A 16,323-nucleotide genomic window follows, 5' to 3' on the forward strand; every position below is an offset into this window, starting at 1 on the left:
GTATATATATATAAAATTAAATCATACATTTAAAACTACAAATCTAAATCCACTGCCCCTCCCCAAGGGCCTTCTAAAAAGGCTAAATAGCTGCCCCATTTTTTTATTAAATAAATATATGTTGCCTATCCTTCTACATGACATAGCTTCAAATGCAGCTACGCTGCCTATCTCTGTGTGCCACTCTTGAAACGAGGGCACTCCAGCCGAATTCTATCCCCTAAGTATGATCTGTCTGCTGATCATAACACTGGCTAGGACCCAATTTTGTATGTATTTATCTCCTATATTTATGACCGCCCCATCGTCTAAAATACAGTGTCTGGGGCAAAATGAAATTTGAGTGCCCAATACGTCACACATGAAACTGTGAACCCTCAACCAAAATTCTTGGACCTTTATGCAGCTGGACATCATGTAAAGGAATAATTCACCAAAAGATGAAGATTCTTTTATCGTTTACATACCCTCATGTCATCCCAAATGTGTATGACTTTCTTTCTTCACAAACAAGGATTTCTCAGCTCTGTAGGTCCATACAATGCAAGTGAATGGGTACCAAAACATTGAAGAACAGAAAGCACATAAAGGCAGCATTAAAGTGATCCATAAGACTCCAGAGGTTAAATCATTGTCTTCTGAATTGAAATGATAAGTGTGGATAAGTCCCTTTTTACTATCAATCTCCACTTTCACTTTCAAATTCTTCTTCCTTTGTTTTTGGCAATTTGCATTCTTCATGTATATTGCCACCTACTGTGCAGGGAGGAGAATTTATAGTAAAAAAAAAAGGACTTAAACATTGATCTGTTTCTCACCCACACCTATCATATTGCTTCAGAAGATACAGATTAAACCAATGGTGTTTTATGGATTAATTTTATGGTGCATGTTTGGAGCTTAAAAATTGTGGTACCAATTTTCTTTCATTGTGTGGACATACAGAGCTGAAATATTCTTCTAAATATCTTCATTTGTTTCAGCAGAGGAAAGAAAGTAATACACATGACTTTCCCTGGCATGAGAATGAGTAGCTAAATGATGAGAGAATTTTTATGAATATTTTTGGGTGAACTTTCCCTTTAAAGTATCAGTTTATTTAAAATAAAGCCTCATGCTGTCCTAAATCTGTTTGACTTTTCTTCTTCCATGGAACAATAAAGAAGATGGTAGGCAGAATGTTAGCATCAGTCACCATTCACTTTCATTGTATGGAGATGCAATGAAAGTGAATGGTGACTGAGGCTAACATTCTGCCTACCATCTCCTTGTGTGTTCCACAGAAAATTAATATGGTTTGGAACAACATGACTGTGTGTAAATGATGATAGAATTTTCATTTTTGGGTCAGCGATCCCTTTAAAATGTGGATTGTTCCATGACAAAATTCTGTTCAAATGTTAGTAAAGTTAATGTGCATGATAAAAATGTTAAACCTAATTGAATTGTGGTGCAATTAATCATGCAGCTTTCAGTACCAAAAGCAGCATTTAGATCTTACAGAATAGTGTGCCTGCAGGTGACAAGATTTTGAGATTTAACTGACAACCGACGCCATACCTTTCCACTGAAACAAGTAACAACTTATTCTCTCCCCAAAGAGTGTCTCTTTTGCCCTCCCTCCTCTAAGAAGACCCTATTTAAAATAAGAGCCTCAAACTCTCCCTCCTGCCTGCACTTTCTGGTTTGTTCAGACTGTGATCCTTCAGCATCAATAGCTATTCACCATGTCTATGTCTTTTTCTTTATCCTCTTCCAGGCTCTCTGGGGGATATGGAGGTCTTGGCATGGCTCGGGCTGGTGCAGGTGGTGGGGCTAGACTGGGCCTTGGGCTAGGAAGTGCTGCTGGCTTTGGTGCAGGTCTTGGCCTTGGAGGAGGATTGGGCTATGGGGGCAGCGGAGGCTTTGGCCTAGGCATTGGTGGAGGTATAGGAGCTGGTGCAGGACTGGCACTGGGTGGTGGTGGTGGGGCACTGGTTGCCAGTCCTGCATTCGCTATGGGTCGCGCCATTGCTGCAGGAGGGCTCAGTTCCAGCTCTGCATTTGTCGCTGGCTCAGGATCAGGGGCTGCTGTGGCCCCCATACTTTCCAGACAGGCTGAGAAGCACATGCTCTCTGGGCTCAATGATCGTTTCTCTGGGTACATGGCCAAAGTACGGGCGCTACAGCAAGAGAATGCAGCTCTGGAGGCCAAGCTGTCCCAGCTGACTGGGGGGACAGACGTGTCCCAAGAATCATCTGGGACTTCCACACTGGAGTATGAGGCCCAGCTGAGTGAATATCGCAGCACACTGGAAACTCTCACCATTGACACCGTCAAGCTGGAGATTGAGCTGGACAATGTCCGTGGCACTGCCCATGAACTGAAGGCTAAGTGAGTGTTTCCTGTTATATGACATTGGATCATGGGTTTCCTTTTTTAAAGATATTAACACTGAATGAATATAAACACATTCAATCTCATGACATTATGTCACAAGATTTGATGCATCTGGAAGATCCAAAGGAACTTGGATCATATTTATCAGTATGTATGCTGCCTGGGAATCAAACTCATGACCATGACCTATATGTCTTGTCCCACTTTGTTGCATCTATCACTCTATCATAACTGTCTTATTTGCAATTAAAATATTATTTATAAAATAGTATTTTGATAACATCGAAAATATTTCCAATAGAGAACATGAAGTTAGTAAATAATCAATTCTGTTCTGGATTTTCAAAAAGGCTTGACTTTGAACAAGGAGTGAAGTTTCAACTTGAGTCTGACATTGCTGCCATGAAAAAGGTAAGAAGGACAGGATTCTGTCACATTATGTTTTCTATACTGAAACTATCTGCTATTGTCTTAAAGATGTTCTGTAAACGAATTCAGTACTTTAACCACATATTCATTTGTCCCTCTTTAGGACATTGAAATGGCCTCTGACCTAAGAATCGATTTGGATGCCAAATATTCTAGCCTGAAAAATGAACTGGACTTTGTCAGCAAAATGCAGGAGGAGGTAAAAATCTATTCTTAAATCTAAAATCTAAATCTCTTTATTTTAACCTACTGAGACTCAAGCGTGACTACTGTGTTCATTTTCCATTTGCCTTTTTGATTTGTTACTAGTAGCACTAATAAACATGCAAAAAAATAAAATAATGCAATTTTAATTAATGCCAGGCTATAGAAAGTCAGATTTTTTATTTTTTTATTTTAAATATTATGTTTCCAGGAGTGTTGTTTTCATGTTTTTAAGATGTTAAAGAGATTATATCAAATTAGCCTACATTAGCAAACATCAGCATAATTAATAATTAATTAGTAATGGCCAGCATCATCCAATCACTGCCAACCATGTTAAAATATTATACACTTTTTTTTAGCAGTGAATGCACTTAAAAAAGGTTATAGGATCCTCCCTTGCTCTCTATTTAGTGAATGACGTAACCTCCAGTGTGCTGTCTGTCTGCACTGGTCTCAGAACAGTTCAAAATGCAACTTATTTTCACCTAAATCTAAATAAAGCCTATGAAAGCAAAATTTTCAGCTTTTGAATGAACCCAATTATTCTCAACGTGATAATGTGCAGGATTTCTAAGAAAAACATGCGCTAAAGTACACATTTGTGTACATTGCGTTAGCAATGTGGCGTTTTGCGATAAATTACAACAATTTCAGCATATCGGATGAAACTAGAGACTCAAACAGGTTTCAATGTAAAAACTTAATTAGACTTTTTACCAGATACATTTGATGGCATTTCTCCCAAAAGCAGTCTCTGTTGTGATCGGCGTCATGTTGTTTTGTCACATGACTCCGAACGTCAAATGTTTAACCCCTTTAATGACAGCCCAGAGTCTTCTGAACTGAGATCAGTCAGGTTAAATATATTGAAATTATGCATTACATAAAGCAAAGCCAAATACAATGTCCAAGCATATGTATACAAGTTTGCATGAGGTTAAAGCTGTAATCAAGATGAGTAAAGTTTTCAATGTATATATTTGTTCCACTTTGTTATGTCAATCACTGTAGGAACTGTCTTCTTTGCAATCCAAACTGGGCACAACAACAATGGACACTTCAGTCTCAATGATTGAAGTAGACACTGGCAAGTCATTTGACATCTCTACAGCACTCATCAAGATGCGAGAGGAATATGAGAAATCTGTGCATCAGCACAGAGAAGAGGCTGAGGCTTACTACAAACTCAAGGTCAGCATATAAGAAGTGATTACATTTTCTTGAAATTTTGATTATGTCACAGTAAGTGGGATTACAGGTAACATATCTTGTTCTATATGCTTTTCATTCAAGATGAACGAGATACAGACGACCAATTCCAAAAACACAGAGGCTGTGTCATCAATTAAAACTGAGATCACAGCAGCCAGGAAAGAGCTGCAGACACTGAGTTTAGAGCTGCAGGGTCTTGTTGCTTCTGTAAGTGTTAGACCTATAACATAAAGCACACTTCGACACATAATGTACACTCACATATCAACATCACATATCACAAAGAATATGTAATGTTGGCCAAACCAGGACACTTTAAACTATGTAAATAGTGCAATTTATGTAAATCAACTGATAAGAATAAAGATTATTTTTTATTATTTTAAAGGCTTTTGTGCATAAAGGAAGTAGTTCCCTTGAGAAACTGTAAGAGTTGTCAGCAGTGTGTAAAGTTTCAGTACAGGTTCTCAGCATATTATAAAAACCCCTTGAATAAATCACAGCTGTTTGTGACAAGAAACAGATGACATAGGAAGTGGTTTAGTGATCTCAGTTATTTTATATGGCCAGCAAAAGCCCCAATACCACAAGAGAAGCTTAGCTGCTGCAAAAGGCCCAATTCCCAAACAATACACACATTTCAGACTAACTTTTTTTTAAACATTTACAATACATTTTGTGTCCGAGAACATGAGATATTATAGAAGTGCTGAAGATTTAGGGAGATTTTGTGATACTGTGTAAACATGAAAAGAATTTAAATCAAAATGAAATGGAAAATTATGCCATCATTTACTGCCCTTCATGTCGTTCCAAACTCATTTAACTTTCTTTCTTCCATTGAACATAAAAGATGTTAAGCAGAATGATAGCCTCAGTCACTTTTTACCATACAATGAAAGTGACTGGTGACTGAGACTAATAATAAAATTGGTTTTATTAACCTAACAATAAAAAGGTCATATGGGTTTGGAATAACAATTGGTTGAGTAATTAATTACACACTTTACATTTTGGGGTAAACTAAGAAAGAGAGAGAGAGAGAGAGAGAGAGAGAGAGAGAGAGAGAGAGAGAGAGAGAGAGAGAGAGAGAGAGAGAGAGAGAAATCCAAGTCAGGCTACAACTGTTTTGTCCCTTTTCAGAATATGAGTCTAGACCAGAGTTTAGCAGAAGCCCAGGCCCAGTCCAGTGTGGGTGTTGCTGAGTACCAGGCACAGATCGCTAGCCTGACATCAGCCATAGAGGTGGCTAAAGCAGACCTCCACAAACAGATCCTTGCCTACCAAGAGCTGCTGGACATCAAACTTGCCCTAGATGTCGAGATCTCCACCTACAGAAAACTGCTGGAAGGAGATGACTTCAAGTAAACATGTCAAAAGCATATTAAAGAGAGAACACAGTTTATTGAGTAGTTAACATTAACTATTTTTAATTGAACATTAGGATTTTAGCTTACAATTACAAATATGAATTAGTGAAGTGAATATCTAAGGTCCTGTAACTGGTCATCATTCCTCTTAAAGGAATATTCTGGTTAAGCTCCGTCGACAGCATTCGTAGCATAATGTTGATTACCACAACAAATTATTTTGACTCATTCCTTTCTTTAAAAAAAGCAAAAATCAAGGTTACAGTGAAACACTTACAATGGAAGTGAATGGGGCAGTTTAAAGGCAAAAATGTGAAGCTTATAATTTTATAAATATACTTGCATTAATAGTTCTGTTAAAACTTTTAGAGCTTTAGGGTTTGTTGATATTACATCGTCATGGCAAGTTGTAAAATTGGCTATAACGTTACAGAAAAGGTTAGTAACTGATTTTATCACACTAAAATCATGTTAACACACATATTGCTTATGTCTTGTGGCTATGATTTTGAAACAGTGAGTATTTTAATGTTTATGGATTGGCCACATTCACTTCCTTTGTAACCCAGTGGAACCCAGTGTTGAGTCAAACAATTTTCTTTGTGGTACTCAACAATACGCCACAAATGCTGTTGACTGAACTGAACTTGTATAAAAACTGGAATATTTCTTTATGATTTTCATAATTTGTAATCACTTTTTGCCTTCACTAACTTATTTTAAATGGTCCTGTGGTATTACAAATTCATTTTAAAAGCACCTATTTAATGTAATCGCCCAATTAATATGATCTCATATAAACCGAGAAACTTTCAGGTTAATTATAGCATGTCACAATGAAACTGCTTGAAATATCAAATAGCCTTATAAAGTTAGGAGCAATATTCTTTTAAGAAAATATTATATTTGAAGGGATTGCCTTCGAATTTGCATTGTTTACAGCATTCATTCTGATTTATAATTTTAACTTTGACTTTCAGAATGCCAGAGTTCACAGAGACATCCTACACTTTTTCAGGTGAGAACATTCTTTGTAAGTTTCAATGTCTTTGGTTAATCAGAAACAGGTAGTTGGCGTCACTACAACAAATAGCAAGGAACCAAAGTGTTGCTTTTACTACAAGTGTTAGGGACAGTCATCAGGGAGTTTCCTCACTACCTTGGAAAGCTTCTGTGGTCAGACAGTCAGAGGTTTTACGTAGTAAATGTTAATCATATCATAACGTTGTTCAAACTGACATAATGTATTTGTTAGTACAGGTATGAATTTGAGTATTGTGATGCAGATGACAGAAAGATCTCATTGGCCTATTATACATATTAAACACACACTACAAATTGACTTATTAACCTTAAAGGGACGGTTTACCCCAAAATAACATTACTGTCATATTTTACTCACCTCATGTTGTCCTAAACCAACATTACTATTTTCTTCTACGGAACCGTGATAGGGTACAAGGCAGTCACAAGGAGAATTACACCATGGATAATGAATGGATTTCGGTAAATGTGCAAATAAACAGTGTTTAAGAGCATACATAAAAACCAAGCTTACAAGCTTAAAACAGTCTAAAAGCTAGACGTATTTCTTGACTCCCCTCCCTAAACAATGGAGGCCGTAGTTACGCTCCCAAAATAGTTTTTTGGCTTGATGAACTTGACAAGTTTACCTTTGGCAATATTTAAGCTTATTTTGGCACAGTTGCTGAAATCTGCCTTTCCCTAGTTCAGCAGTAAACAATGTGCATAAATTCACAGTATATTAATGCAATTAAAATAGCAGTAATGTATGTTCTCATAAATTTAACTGCTTGTTCAATTTACTTGAAATAAAGCAACACAATTCTAGATCATTTTGAAACACAACTTTATTTCATTGCGTTCTATCCATTTAAATGTGTAAAATGGAAGTTTACTTAATCCATTTGAGTTGGGACTACACGAATACTTTTTGTGGTGTCAATGTAGCATTAATGAAACTGGGCAGGGGATTTCCATTTCCCAGCATGCTTTGCATGGGACTCTATAGAAAGAGAAAATGTAAAAAATAAATTTTATTTGATGTGTTTTTGTGCAAGATGAATACTTGCTACTTTTAAATGTTTTGTTATTTTAAGCTTTAGAAGAGTTCATGTCATGTTGGAATTAAGTTATCGATGAGGATGAGGATATAAATGTAGATGTCTCATAGGAAATTGATTGCTTGATTCAATGAGCAAATGTTGTGCTAGCCATAGTATAGTTACTAAACTTTGTAGTGCTTCCAAACAGCATGTATTTAGCATGCTATCATTTATTTGCACTAGTTAGTATATAAAGAAATACAATACATTTATTTGTGTTACATTAAGTTGTCTAATTTTGTTGGGTTTGCCCAATTCAACCACATTCTTTCTACACAAAATGTTTTTGTTGAGATTACATAGTAATCTCCGAAAAATGTGCTTCATGTGATTACATCTAAATTAACTGGTTTTATTAAAGTAAAAAAATATAAGTTAACATCAGTAACAACCGGAATACAGTATGTTACATCAACAAAACACATTTTATGGGTTAGATCAGGTAAAAAAAAAAAAATTCTCTCATCATTTACTAACCCACATGCATAGATGTGTATGACTATCTTTCTTCTGCTGAACACAAACAAAGATTTTAAGAAGAATATCTCAGTTCTGTAAGCCCATACAATGCAAGTGAATGGTGACCAAAAACGTTGATGCTCCAAAAGCACATAATGGCAACATAAAAGTAATCCACACAACTCCAGTGGTTAAATTCATTAATTCAGAAGTGATATTGTAGGAGTGGGTGGGAAACAGATCAATATATAAGTCCTTTTTTTAACCATTAATCTCCACTTTCACATTCTTCTTCTTTTGTTTTTGGTGATTTGCATTCTTCATGCATATCGTCACCTATTATAAAAAAGGACTTAAATATTGATTTGTTTTTCAGCCACACCTATAATATCACTTCTAAAAATATAGATTTAACCACTGGAGTTGTATGGATTACTTTTAAACTGCCTTTATGTGCTTTTTTTTAGCTCAAAAATGTTGGTTCTCATTCATTTGCATTGTGAGGATCTACAGAACTAAGATATTCCTCTAAAAATCTTCATTTGTGTTCATCAGAAGAAAGAAAATACTCAACTGGGATGGCATGATGGTAAGTAAATGAGATAATTTTATTTTTTGGCTGAACTATCCCTTTAAGGTAACAATAGCAGATTATCACTTTTTACAGTATCTGGACTATTAATGTTCCAATAAAATTTAAATCATAAATTCTGTCCTCAACTCATTACTTCTCTCTTTCTCTCTCTTTTTATCTGTATTTTCCATTTTCTCTACCAACAGCGGGTCAAATACAGGTCAAAGAAATTATTACAACAGGTATGTGAACAATCACTTTCCACCGTTTGGTTTGAAGTGAACTGTATTTATTCGTGTGCCCCATGACCTGCCCTGATATGCCTCATCTGAAAAAAGTGTTGTAGATACTAAATTATTACATTGCTGTATTCATCAGTCATGAACAGGCCAGCATGTGTCTACTGGTGTAAACTCACTCATCTTTCCTACAGAGACATCAGTCATTTCTGACGCTGATGATACCGAATCCTCTTGATGGCTTGGAGGCATCCAGTCAATGCAGGCTTGATAAATGCAGACCCGTGCAAGACATCCAATCCAAAAATGTGGAGTTCCATCGTCTGTTCCTTCAATAAAGCTGTATTTCTGATGTAACCCATTTCCTATATTTGTGCCATTTTTCTCAATATAACCTTTGGAATCATGCAATAAGGCCAATGCATTCAATCATTGTTATACTGCTTGGTATAAACAGTTCTGCTAAAAAAAATATGTTAAAGGTTAAATCACAGTATTTAAGAACATGAAATCTCTGGGTGTGTAAATATTTGCAGATTAAAAACACTCAAGCAGGGCCCCTGAAATTGAACAAATGCACCTGCTTCATATCACATCCGTTATTTAATCTCTTATATCAATTAACTCTGTCTTCTCTTGACAAAGAGGTTCTCAGACTGATTGTTTCTCTCAGATGATTGTTTTTAGGATATTTGGCATAGCTGTCTTGGGTCTGCTGAGGAAGAAAATTGAGGAAGTCACACTATATGCAATCACACTGCCAACATGTGTAGCGAGTACAAGTTGAGACAGTCACAATGTCGGTGTAAAAACTGCTTTATTAAAATAAAAGCAGGCAACAGTACAAAACAAGGGCATGTCCAGAGAAGAATGGTCAGGGTGAGCGTTAGGTCAAAGCCGTATAAACAAGGGGGCAAATCCGGGAGAGAGTAGTCAAAGGGAGCGTGGGGTCGAAGCCGGGGAATCAATATACAAGCAAGACAAGCGAGAGGTAAAGACAGGGGAACAAGGGGGGCTGGCAAGCTAAGGGGTAAACAAGAGGAGAGCAAAACTAGACGAGACTAGCGGGGGCAAAGACACGGAAACTAAATACAATAACCAACACCCGTGAAACGGATGTGCTGTGGTATTTATAGGGGAAGGTGCAGGTGTAAACAATGAAAGGTGATGAGACGAGTGCAGGTGAAACGATTAAAGGGGTGATTGAGATGAGTGCAGGTGGTCATAATGTTTTGGCCATAGGAGCGTGCATGTGAGCCCGAGGAGAGAGACCTGCTAATGAGCAGGAGATCTCGAGGGAGCAAAACGAGCGTGAGAGCTCGAGGGAGCAAAACGAGCGTGAGAGCTCGAGGGGGGCGGAAAGAGCGTGCGAGCTCGAAGGGGGCGGAAAGAGCGTGCGAGCTCGAGGAGTGAGTGTGTGTGCGACGAAGCGGGGATGGGGCAGAGGAGCGGGGTTCGTGACAGTACTACAAACAAAAAAACCCTGAACATACAACCCACAAAACACACAAACAAAATTGAGGGCAGTCCAAGGGGCACAGAGGGAAATGAGACAGTCCATGGGGTCAATGGGCAGTTTCAAGGCAAGGTCAGGGGGAACATAGCGGACAGGCGGGTGGTCGGGAGATCTAGGGGCAGCCGAGGGGCAGAGACAGGGTCAGGGGTCTGGAAGGCGACTGGAGGACAGGGACTGGGTCTGGGGTCTGGAAGGTGACCACTGGACAGGAATAGGGTCCGGAGGCCAGGGAAGAGGCCACAGGACAGGGAGAGGGTCAGGAAGTCCGGGCTGAGCCGTGAAAGGCGGTGCCGCCAGAGGCGGCACTGTAGGCGGCTCTGGAGGTGGGGTTCTGGAAGGCTCTGGAGGTGGAGCCGAAGGAGGCTTTAGGGGCGAAGGCCTGAAAGGCTCTGGAGGTGGAGCCGAAGGAGGCTTTAGGGGGGAAGGCCTGGAAGGCTCAGGAGGTGGAGCCAATGGAGGTGGCACCGTGGGAGGTCCCCGAGGCGACGACCTGGCAGGCTCTGTAGTCTCGGGGGGTAGAGCCATAGGAGGCCCGAGAGGCGGAGCCATAGAAAGCTCTGGAGTCTTTGGGAGCAGAGCCGTGAGGGGCTCGGGAGGTGGAGCCGTGGGAGGCTCTGGAGGGGGAGCCGTAGGAGGCTCGGGAGGTGGAGCTGTAGGAGGCTCGGGAGGCGGAGCCGTAGGAGGCTCTGGAGGCGGAGCCGTAGGAAGCTCTGGAGTCTCTGGGAGTAGAGCCGTGAGAGGCTCGGGGAAAAAGGTTGTGGAAGACTCGAGAGGCTCTAGAGGTGGGGCCCTGGAAGGCTCGAGAGGCTTGAGGGGGGGAGCCATGAAAGACTCGAGAGACGAAGCCCTGAGAGGCTTGGAAGGGGGTGGAGCCCTGAAAGACTCGAGAGGAGAAGCCCTGAGAGACTCGGAGAGGGAAGCCCTGAGAGGCTTGAGAGGGGAGGAGCCCTGAGAGACTCGGAGAGGCGAAGCCGTGAGAGGCTTGAGGGGTGGAGCCATGAAAGACTCGAGGGACGGAGCCCTGAGAGGCTCGAGGGGAGGAGGAGCCCTGAAAGACTCGAGAGGCAAAGCCCTGAGAGGTTTGAGGGGGGGAGGAGCCCTGAGAGACTCGAGAGGCAAAGCCGTGAGAGGCTTGAGGGGTGGAGCCCTGAAAGACTCGAGAGGAGAAGCCCTGAGAGGCTCGAGAGGAGGAGCCTTAGGAGGCTTGAGAGGAAGAGCCCTGGGAGGCTTGAGAGGAAGAGCCCTGGGAGGCTTGGGAGGAGAAGCCTTGAAAGACTCGGGAGGAGAAGCCCTGAGAGGCTTGAGAGGCGGAGCTCTGGGAGGCTCGAGAGACTTGAAAGGCAGAACCTTGGGGAGCTTGGGAGGTAGAGCTCTGGGAGGCTTGAGAGGAGGAGCCTTAGGAGGCTCGAGAGGAAGAGCCCTGGGAGGCTTGAGAGGAGCCCTGGGAGGCTTGGGAGGAGGAGCCTTGGGAGGCTCGTGAGGCGGAGGCCGCGAGGGCTCTGAGGGGCGAGCAGAGCCGTGGAAGACTCTGAGAGCGGAGCAGAGGCTGGCAGAGTCGTGGAAGACTCTGGGGGCGGAGCAGAACCCGGCAGAGCCGTGGAAGACTCCGGGGGTGGAGCAGAACCCGGCAGAGCCGTGGAAGACTCCGGGGGCAGAGCAGAACCCGGCAGAGCCGTGGAAGACTCCGGGGGCGGAGCAGAACCCGGCAGCGCCGTGGAAGACTCCGGGGCGGAGCAGAGGGCCCTCTTCCTTCTCTTACGTCTTCGGCCAACAGGGGACGTGGCCATGGGGACGGTCGAGGCTACAGGCGCTGGCTCTGGGGCGGTCGAGGCTACAGGCACTGGCTCGCTGACCGTGGCAGACATGGGCGCTGGCTCGCCGGCCGTGGCGGGCATGGGCGCTGGCTCGCCGGCTGTGGCGGGCATGGGCGCTGGCTCGCCGGCCGTGGCGGGCATGGGCGCTGGCTCGTTGGCCGTGGCGGGCATGGGCGCTGGCTCTCTGGCCGTACCAGGCTTCGAGACTGGGGCCGTGACAGGCTTCAGGACGGGGGCCGTGTCAGGCTTCGGGACGGGGGCCATGTCAGGCTTCGGGACGGGGGCCGTGACAGGCTTCGGGACGGGGGCCGTGACAGGCTTCGGGATGGGGGCCGTGACAGGCTTCGGGACGGGGGCCGTGGTAGGCTTCGAGACGGGGGCCGTGGTATGGAGCGCTGGTTCAGTGTCTGCCTCCCCCACAGTAAACGAGGAACCAGCGTACAGTAGGGCGAGGTCAATAAACTGAGCCAGGTTGAGAGAGCAGCGACCACCAGGCATGAATGATGAGGCTGGCTCATTCAGTCCAAATTGAAAAATGTCTTTTAGAGCCACCTCAAAATTCACCTGGTTAGCCAGGGCACAAAAATCAACAACAAAAGCCTCAATGGGTTGGTTCCCCTGACGAAGAACCAAGAGCTGGGCCACTGGGTCCATAACATGAAGGGTAGGGTCTCTCGTACTATATACGCTGTCCTGCATCAAAACCCCTAGGCAAGCATCCGACGAACCGTCAAACCGCTCGGGGGTTTGAAAGCTCGCGGCGCTGGGAAATACAGTGGGAACATCAACGGACACAGGGACAGGCACAGGCGGAACAGGTAAAAACTGATTAGAAATCGCACGTACCGTCTGCAGGATCTCCTGTATCTGCTGTCCCTGAGCCGCGATTGTTTGATCGTGTTGGCCGACCGTAGATCCCTGGGCGGAAAGTGCCATGTAGATCCGCTCTAATGAGCTGCGGAAATCCTCAGCGGTTTCCATTGTGACTGTCTACGGTGAGGTTGGTTATTCTGTAGTGAATACAAGTTGAGACAGTCACAATGTCGGTGTAAAAACTGCTTTATTAAAATAAAAGCAGGCAACAGAACAAAACAAGGGCAAGTCCAGAGAAGAATGGTCAGGGTGAGCGTTAGGTCAAAAGCCGGGGAATCAAGATATAAACAAGGGGGCAAATCCGGGAGAGAGTAGTCAAAGGGAGCGTGAGGTCGAAGCCGGGGAATCAATATACAAGCAAGACAAGCGAGAGGTAAAGACAGGGGAACAAGGGGGGCTGGCAAGCTAATGGGTAAACAAGAGGAGAGCAAAACTAGACGAGACTAGCGGGGGGCAAAGACACGGGAAACTAAATACAATAACCAACACCCGTGAAACGGATGTGCTGTGGTATTTATAGGGGAAGGTGCAGGTGTAAACAATGAAAGGTGATGAGACGAGTGCAGGTGAAACGATTAAAGGGGTGATTGAGACGAGTGCAGGTGGTCATAATGTTTTGGCCATAGGAGCGTGCATGTGAGCCCGAGGAGAGAGACCTGCTAACGAGCAGGAGATCTCGAGGGAGCAAAACGAGCGTGAGAGCTCGAGGGAGCAAAACGAGCGTGAGCTCGAGGGGGGTGGAACGAGCGTGCGAGCTTGAGGAGTGAGTGTGTGTGCGACGAAGCGGGGATGGGGCAGAGGAGCGGGGTTCGTGACATCATGTCATTTGTTTTTCTCACTTTTTTCCATTTTCATTTTTTACTTTACCACAGTGACGCCACATGGCTAATGACACTGTTACAAACATCATGTGACTCAGAAGGGTGCTCAGTGTATGCACTCAAACAAACAAATAACCCAATCTGATTAATTGGTATTTTTCATCTTATTTGAGAGCTGTGAGGTGAAAAAAACTAAAGGTCTAAAAGTCAAACTAGAGTAAAACTTAAAAAGCCAGCATTCAGCCCTTAATACTGGGTTTGCGGCCTGAAATCTATTTGATATATTTAATATATATTAATATAAAATATTTTATTGCTTGCCAAACAATATATATCTTTAATAGTTGTTAAACATGCTGAGTGACAGTTATGAGGGGGTACATATGAGAGGTGTCATTATCTACTTTGTTCCTCTGCCTTGTGGTCATAGCAAGCGTGCAAATGTTCATGGCAGGATGTTCTCAGTTGAATAAGTGCAAAATGTAAAATGTTTGTGCTCATCTCAAGGCCTCATCACTGTTGCTAAGTGATGCAAGTAAGTCACACAAACTGACTTAAGAGGGACACCACCTAAATAAAGTTGAGTTTCATTTCAGTCTGCACTGATTTAAAGCAAGACTGCTGTAACGAATTAGCAGGGACAACGAGGGAGACAAGGTTGAGGATCCAAACGCAGTATATTTATTTAACTAAACAAACACAAAGGAAAACCCACGATGGGGAAATAAACATAAGCAGGGAACTCGGGAAGGAAACACAGAGCAGGCTTAACGAGCAGGCTTAACGAGCAGGCTTAACAAACATACCAACAAACATTACTAACATTCAACGATCGACAGGGACTGAACAAACAGGCAGGGTATAAATACAAGACAGGACCAATGAACAACCAGAACTCAAAATGACATGATGAGGTGATGAACAGAAACCAATGGGAAACTAACGAGGACAGGTGAGAACAATGAACAATGAACACAATGGCTAACAAGACTATGGAGGTACAGAAGGTTCAAAAGTGAAAACTATGGAGTGACGAAAGTATCAAAATGGAAGACAAAAGGGAAACAGTAAAACAGGACAAGGTCATACGTTACAACTGCATTGCATCTGCTGTTTTGTATTTGCAATATTACAACACTTCAGGAATCCTTCATAACGCATTAGTGATGTTCACCATCAGTCAGTTCTCAGTTCTTTTTGGACCATAATAAGCTGCTACTAAAAAAATGGTGGCTCTTTTTTTGGAGGCAGTCTAACGTGAAACAAGTTCCTTCATGACAGTTTTTCTAGTTTCACCCAAAATACATGCACCTTTTGATGATATTACTATCTAAAAAAACATTTAGGTGTTTGATTTTAAGGGCATTTTGTTTACCTTTCATACAACATTCCTTTTTACAATTTTAGTACTCTGCTGGGCCCTGAAACAAAACCAGTTGAGGACCACTGCTGTGGTATGTTTGACATAAAGGGGAAATGTCTATCAACTCAGGATATGATGTAATTGTGCTTATAGATATAAGAGAGAAAAAAAAGGTCTGGTGAGACAATATTAAAGGTAAACAGGATGTCTGAGGCAAGAAGATTAACACTTGAGAAATGAACCGTATACACAATGATGATGTGTAGACATTTCAGCTTTTAAGATATGATTTTATAAAGTGTTGTTTTTTATGTCTGTGGAAACATAAATTAAAGCCAAATGTGTATTAATTTTCCTCACTAAAAACTTAACCCACAGAAATAGAATAGTACTTGTAAAAAAAAGGCCTATCATTTAAATAATGTACTCTCAAATGAGATAAGACTTCTGTCATATCACTTACCTAATAAAAGCAGATTATTATAAAAAAATTTAATAGAGAAGGTCACCTCATAGGGGCTGCCATGTTGTGATCACATGACCAGCCAAATTTAGATTTTAGATTAGATTCAACTTTATTGTCATTGTGCAAAATACAAGTACAGAGCCAATGAAATGCAGTTAGCATCTAACTAGAAGTGCAAATAGCAATATGTATATATAGAGACAAGCTCAATGCAAATGTCTATGGATACAGTACAAGGTGCAAATGAAGAAGCATAAAACTGAAGGTGCATTGTACAGAATGAGGTATAAATATGTAAATGTGAAAATATATTTATATGACCGGTGACCATAACAGTGCAAGCGGCATCAGGAGGTAGAAGTTACGTGCAAGAAATGTGCAAGGGAATGTGCAGAAAAAAAAAATAAATAAATAAAAAGAATACAAATATGTAGTTTGGGTGGGATATAGTGTACAGTGCCAGAGTTTAGAGTT

General features: G+C 42.0%; 1 protein-coding gene across 1 annotated transcript; it reads left to right on the forward strand.

The window, feature by feature from the left end:
• The first annotated feature begins 1,723 nt into the window (after positions 1-1,723).
• LOC127649794 (thread biopolymer filament subunit gamma-like) lies at positions 1,724-9,317 on the forward strand. The gene is made up of 9 exons (XM_052135036.1): positions 1,724-2,374; positions 2,731-2,791; positions 2,913-3,008; positions 4,028-4,207; positions 4,310-4,435; positions 5,372-5,592; positions 6,579-6,616; positions 8,964-8,999; positions 9,191-9,317. The coding sequence occupies exons 1-9, from the start codon at positions 1,728-1,730 to the stop codon at positions 9,232-9,234; spliced, it is 1,449 nt and encodes a 482-aa protein (XP_051990996.1). The 5' UTR covers positions 1,724-1,727; the 3' UTR covers positions 9,235-9,317.
• The last annotated feature ends 7,006 nt before the right edge of the window (positions 9,318-16,323 follow it).

Source organism: Xyrauchen texanus, chromosome 9 (assembly GCF_025860055.1).
Source record: "Xyrauchen texanus isolate HMW12.3.18 chromosome 9, RBS_HiC_50CHRs, whole genome shotgun sequence".
In the NCBI taxonomy this organism is placed as follows: Eukaryota; Metazoa; Chordata; class Actinopteri; order Cypriniformes; family Catostomidae; genus Xyrauchen; species Xyrauchen texanus.

Bases quoted from the DNA above. Each gene is read 5' to 3' on its own strand.
- LOC127649794 (XM_052135036.1), top strand. From the start codon at position 1,728: ATGTCTATGTCTTTTTCTTTATCCTCTTCCAGGCTCTCTGGGGGATAT. The intron at 2,375-2,730 runs GTGAGTGTTTCC...ATTTTCAAAAAG, and splicing joins GCCCATGAACTGAAGGCTAA to GCTTGACTTTGAACAAGGAG. The intron at 9,000-9,190 runs GTATGTGAACAA...TCTTTCCTACAG, and splicing joins CAAAGAAATTATTACAACAG to AGACATCAGTCATTTCTGAC.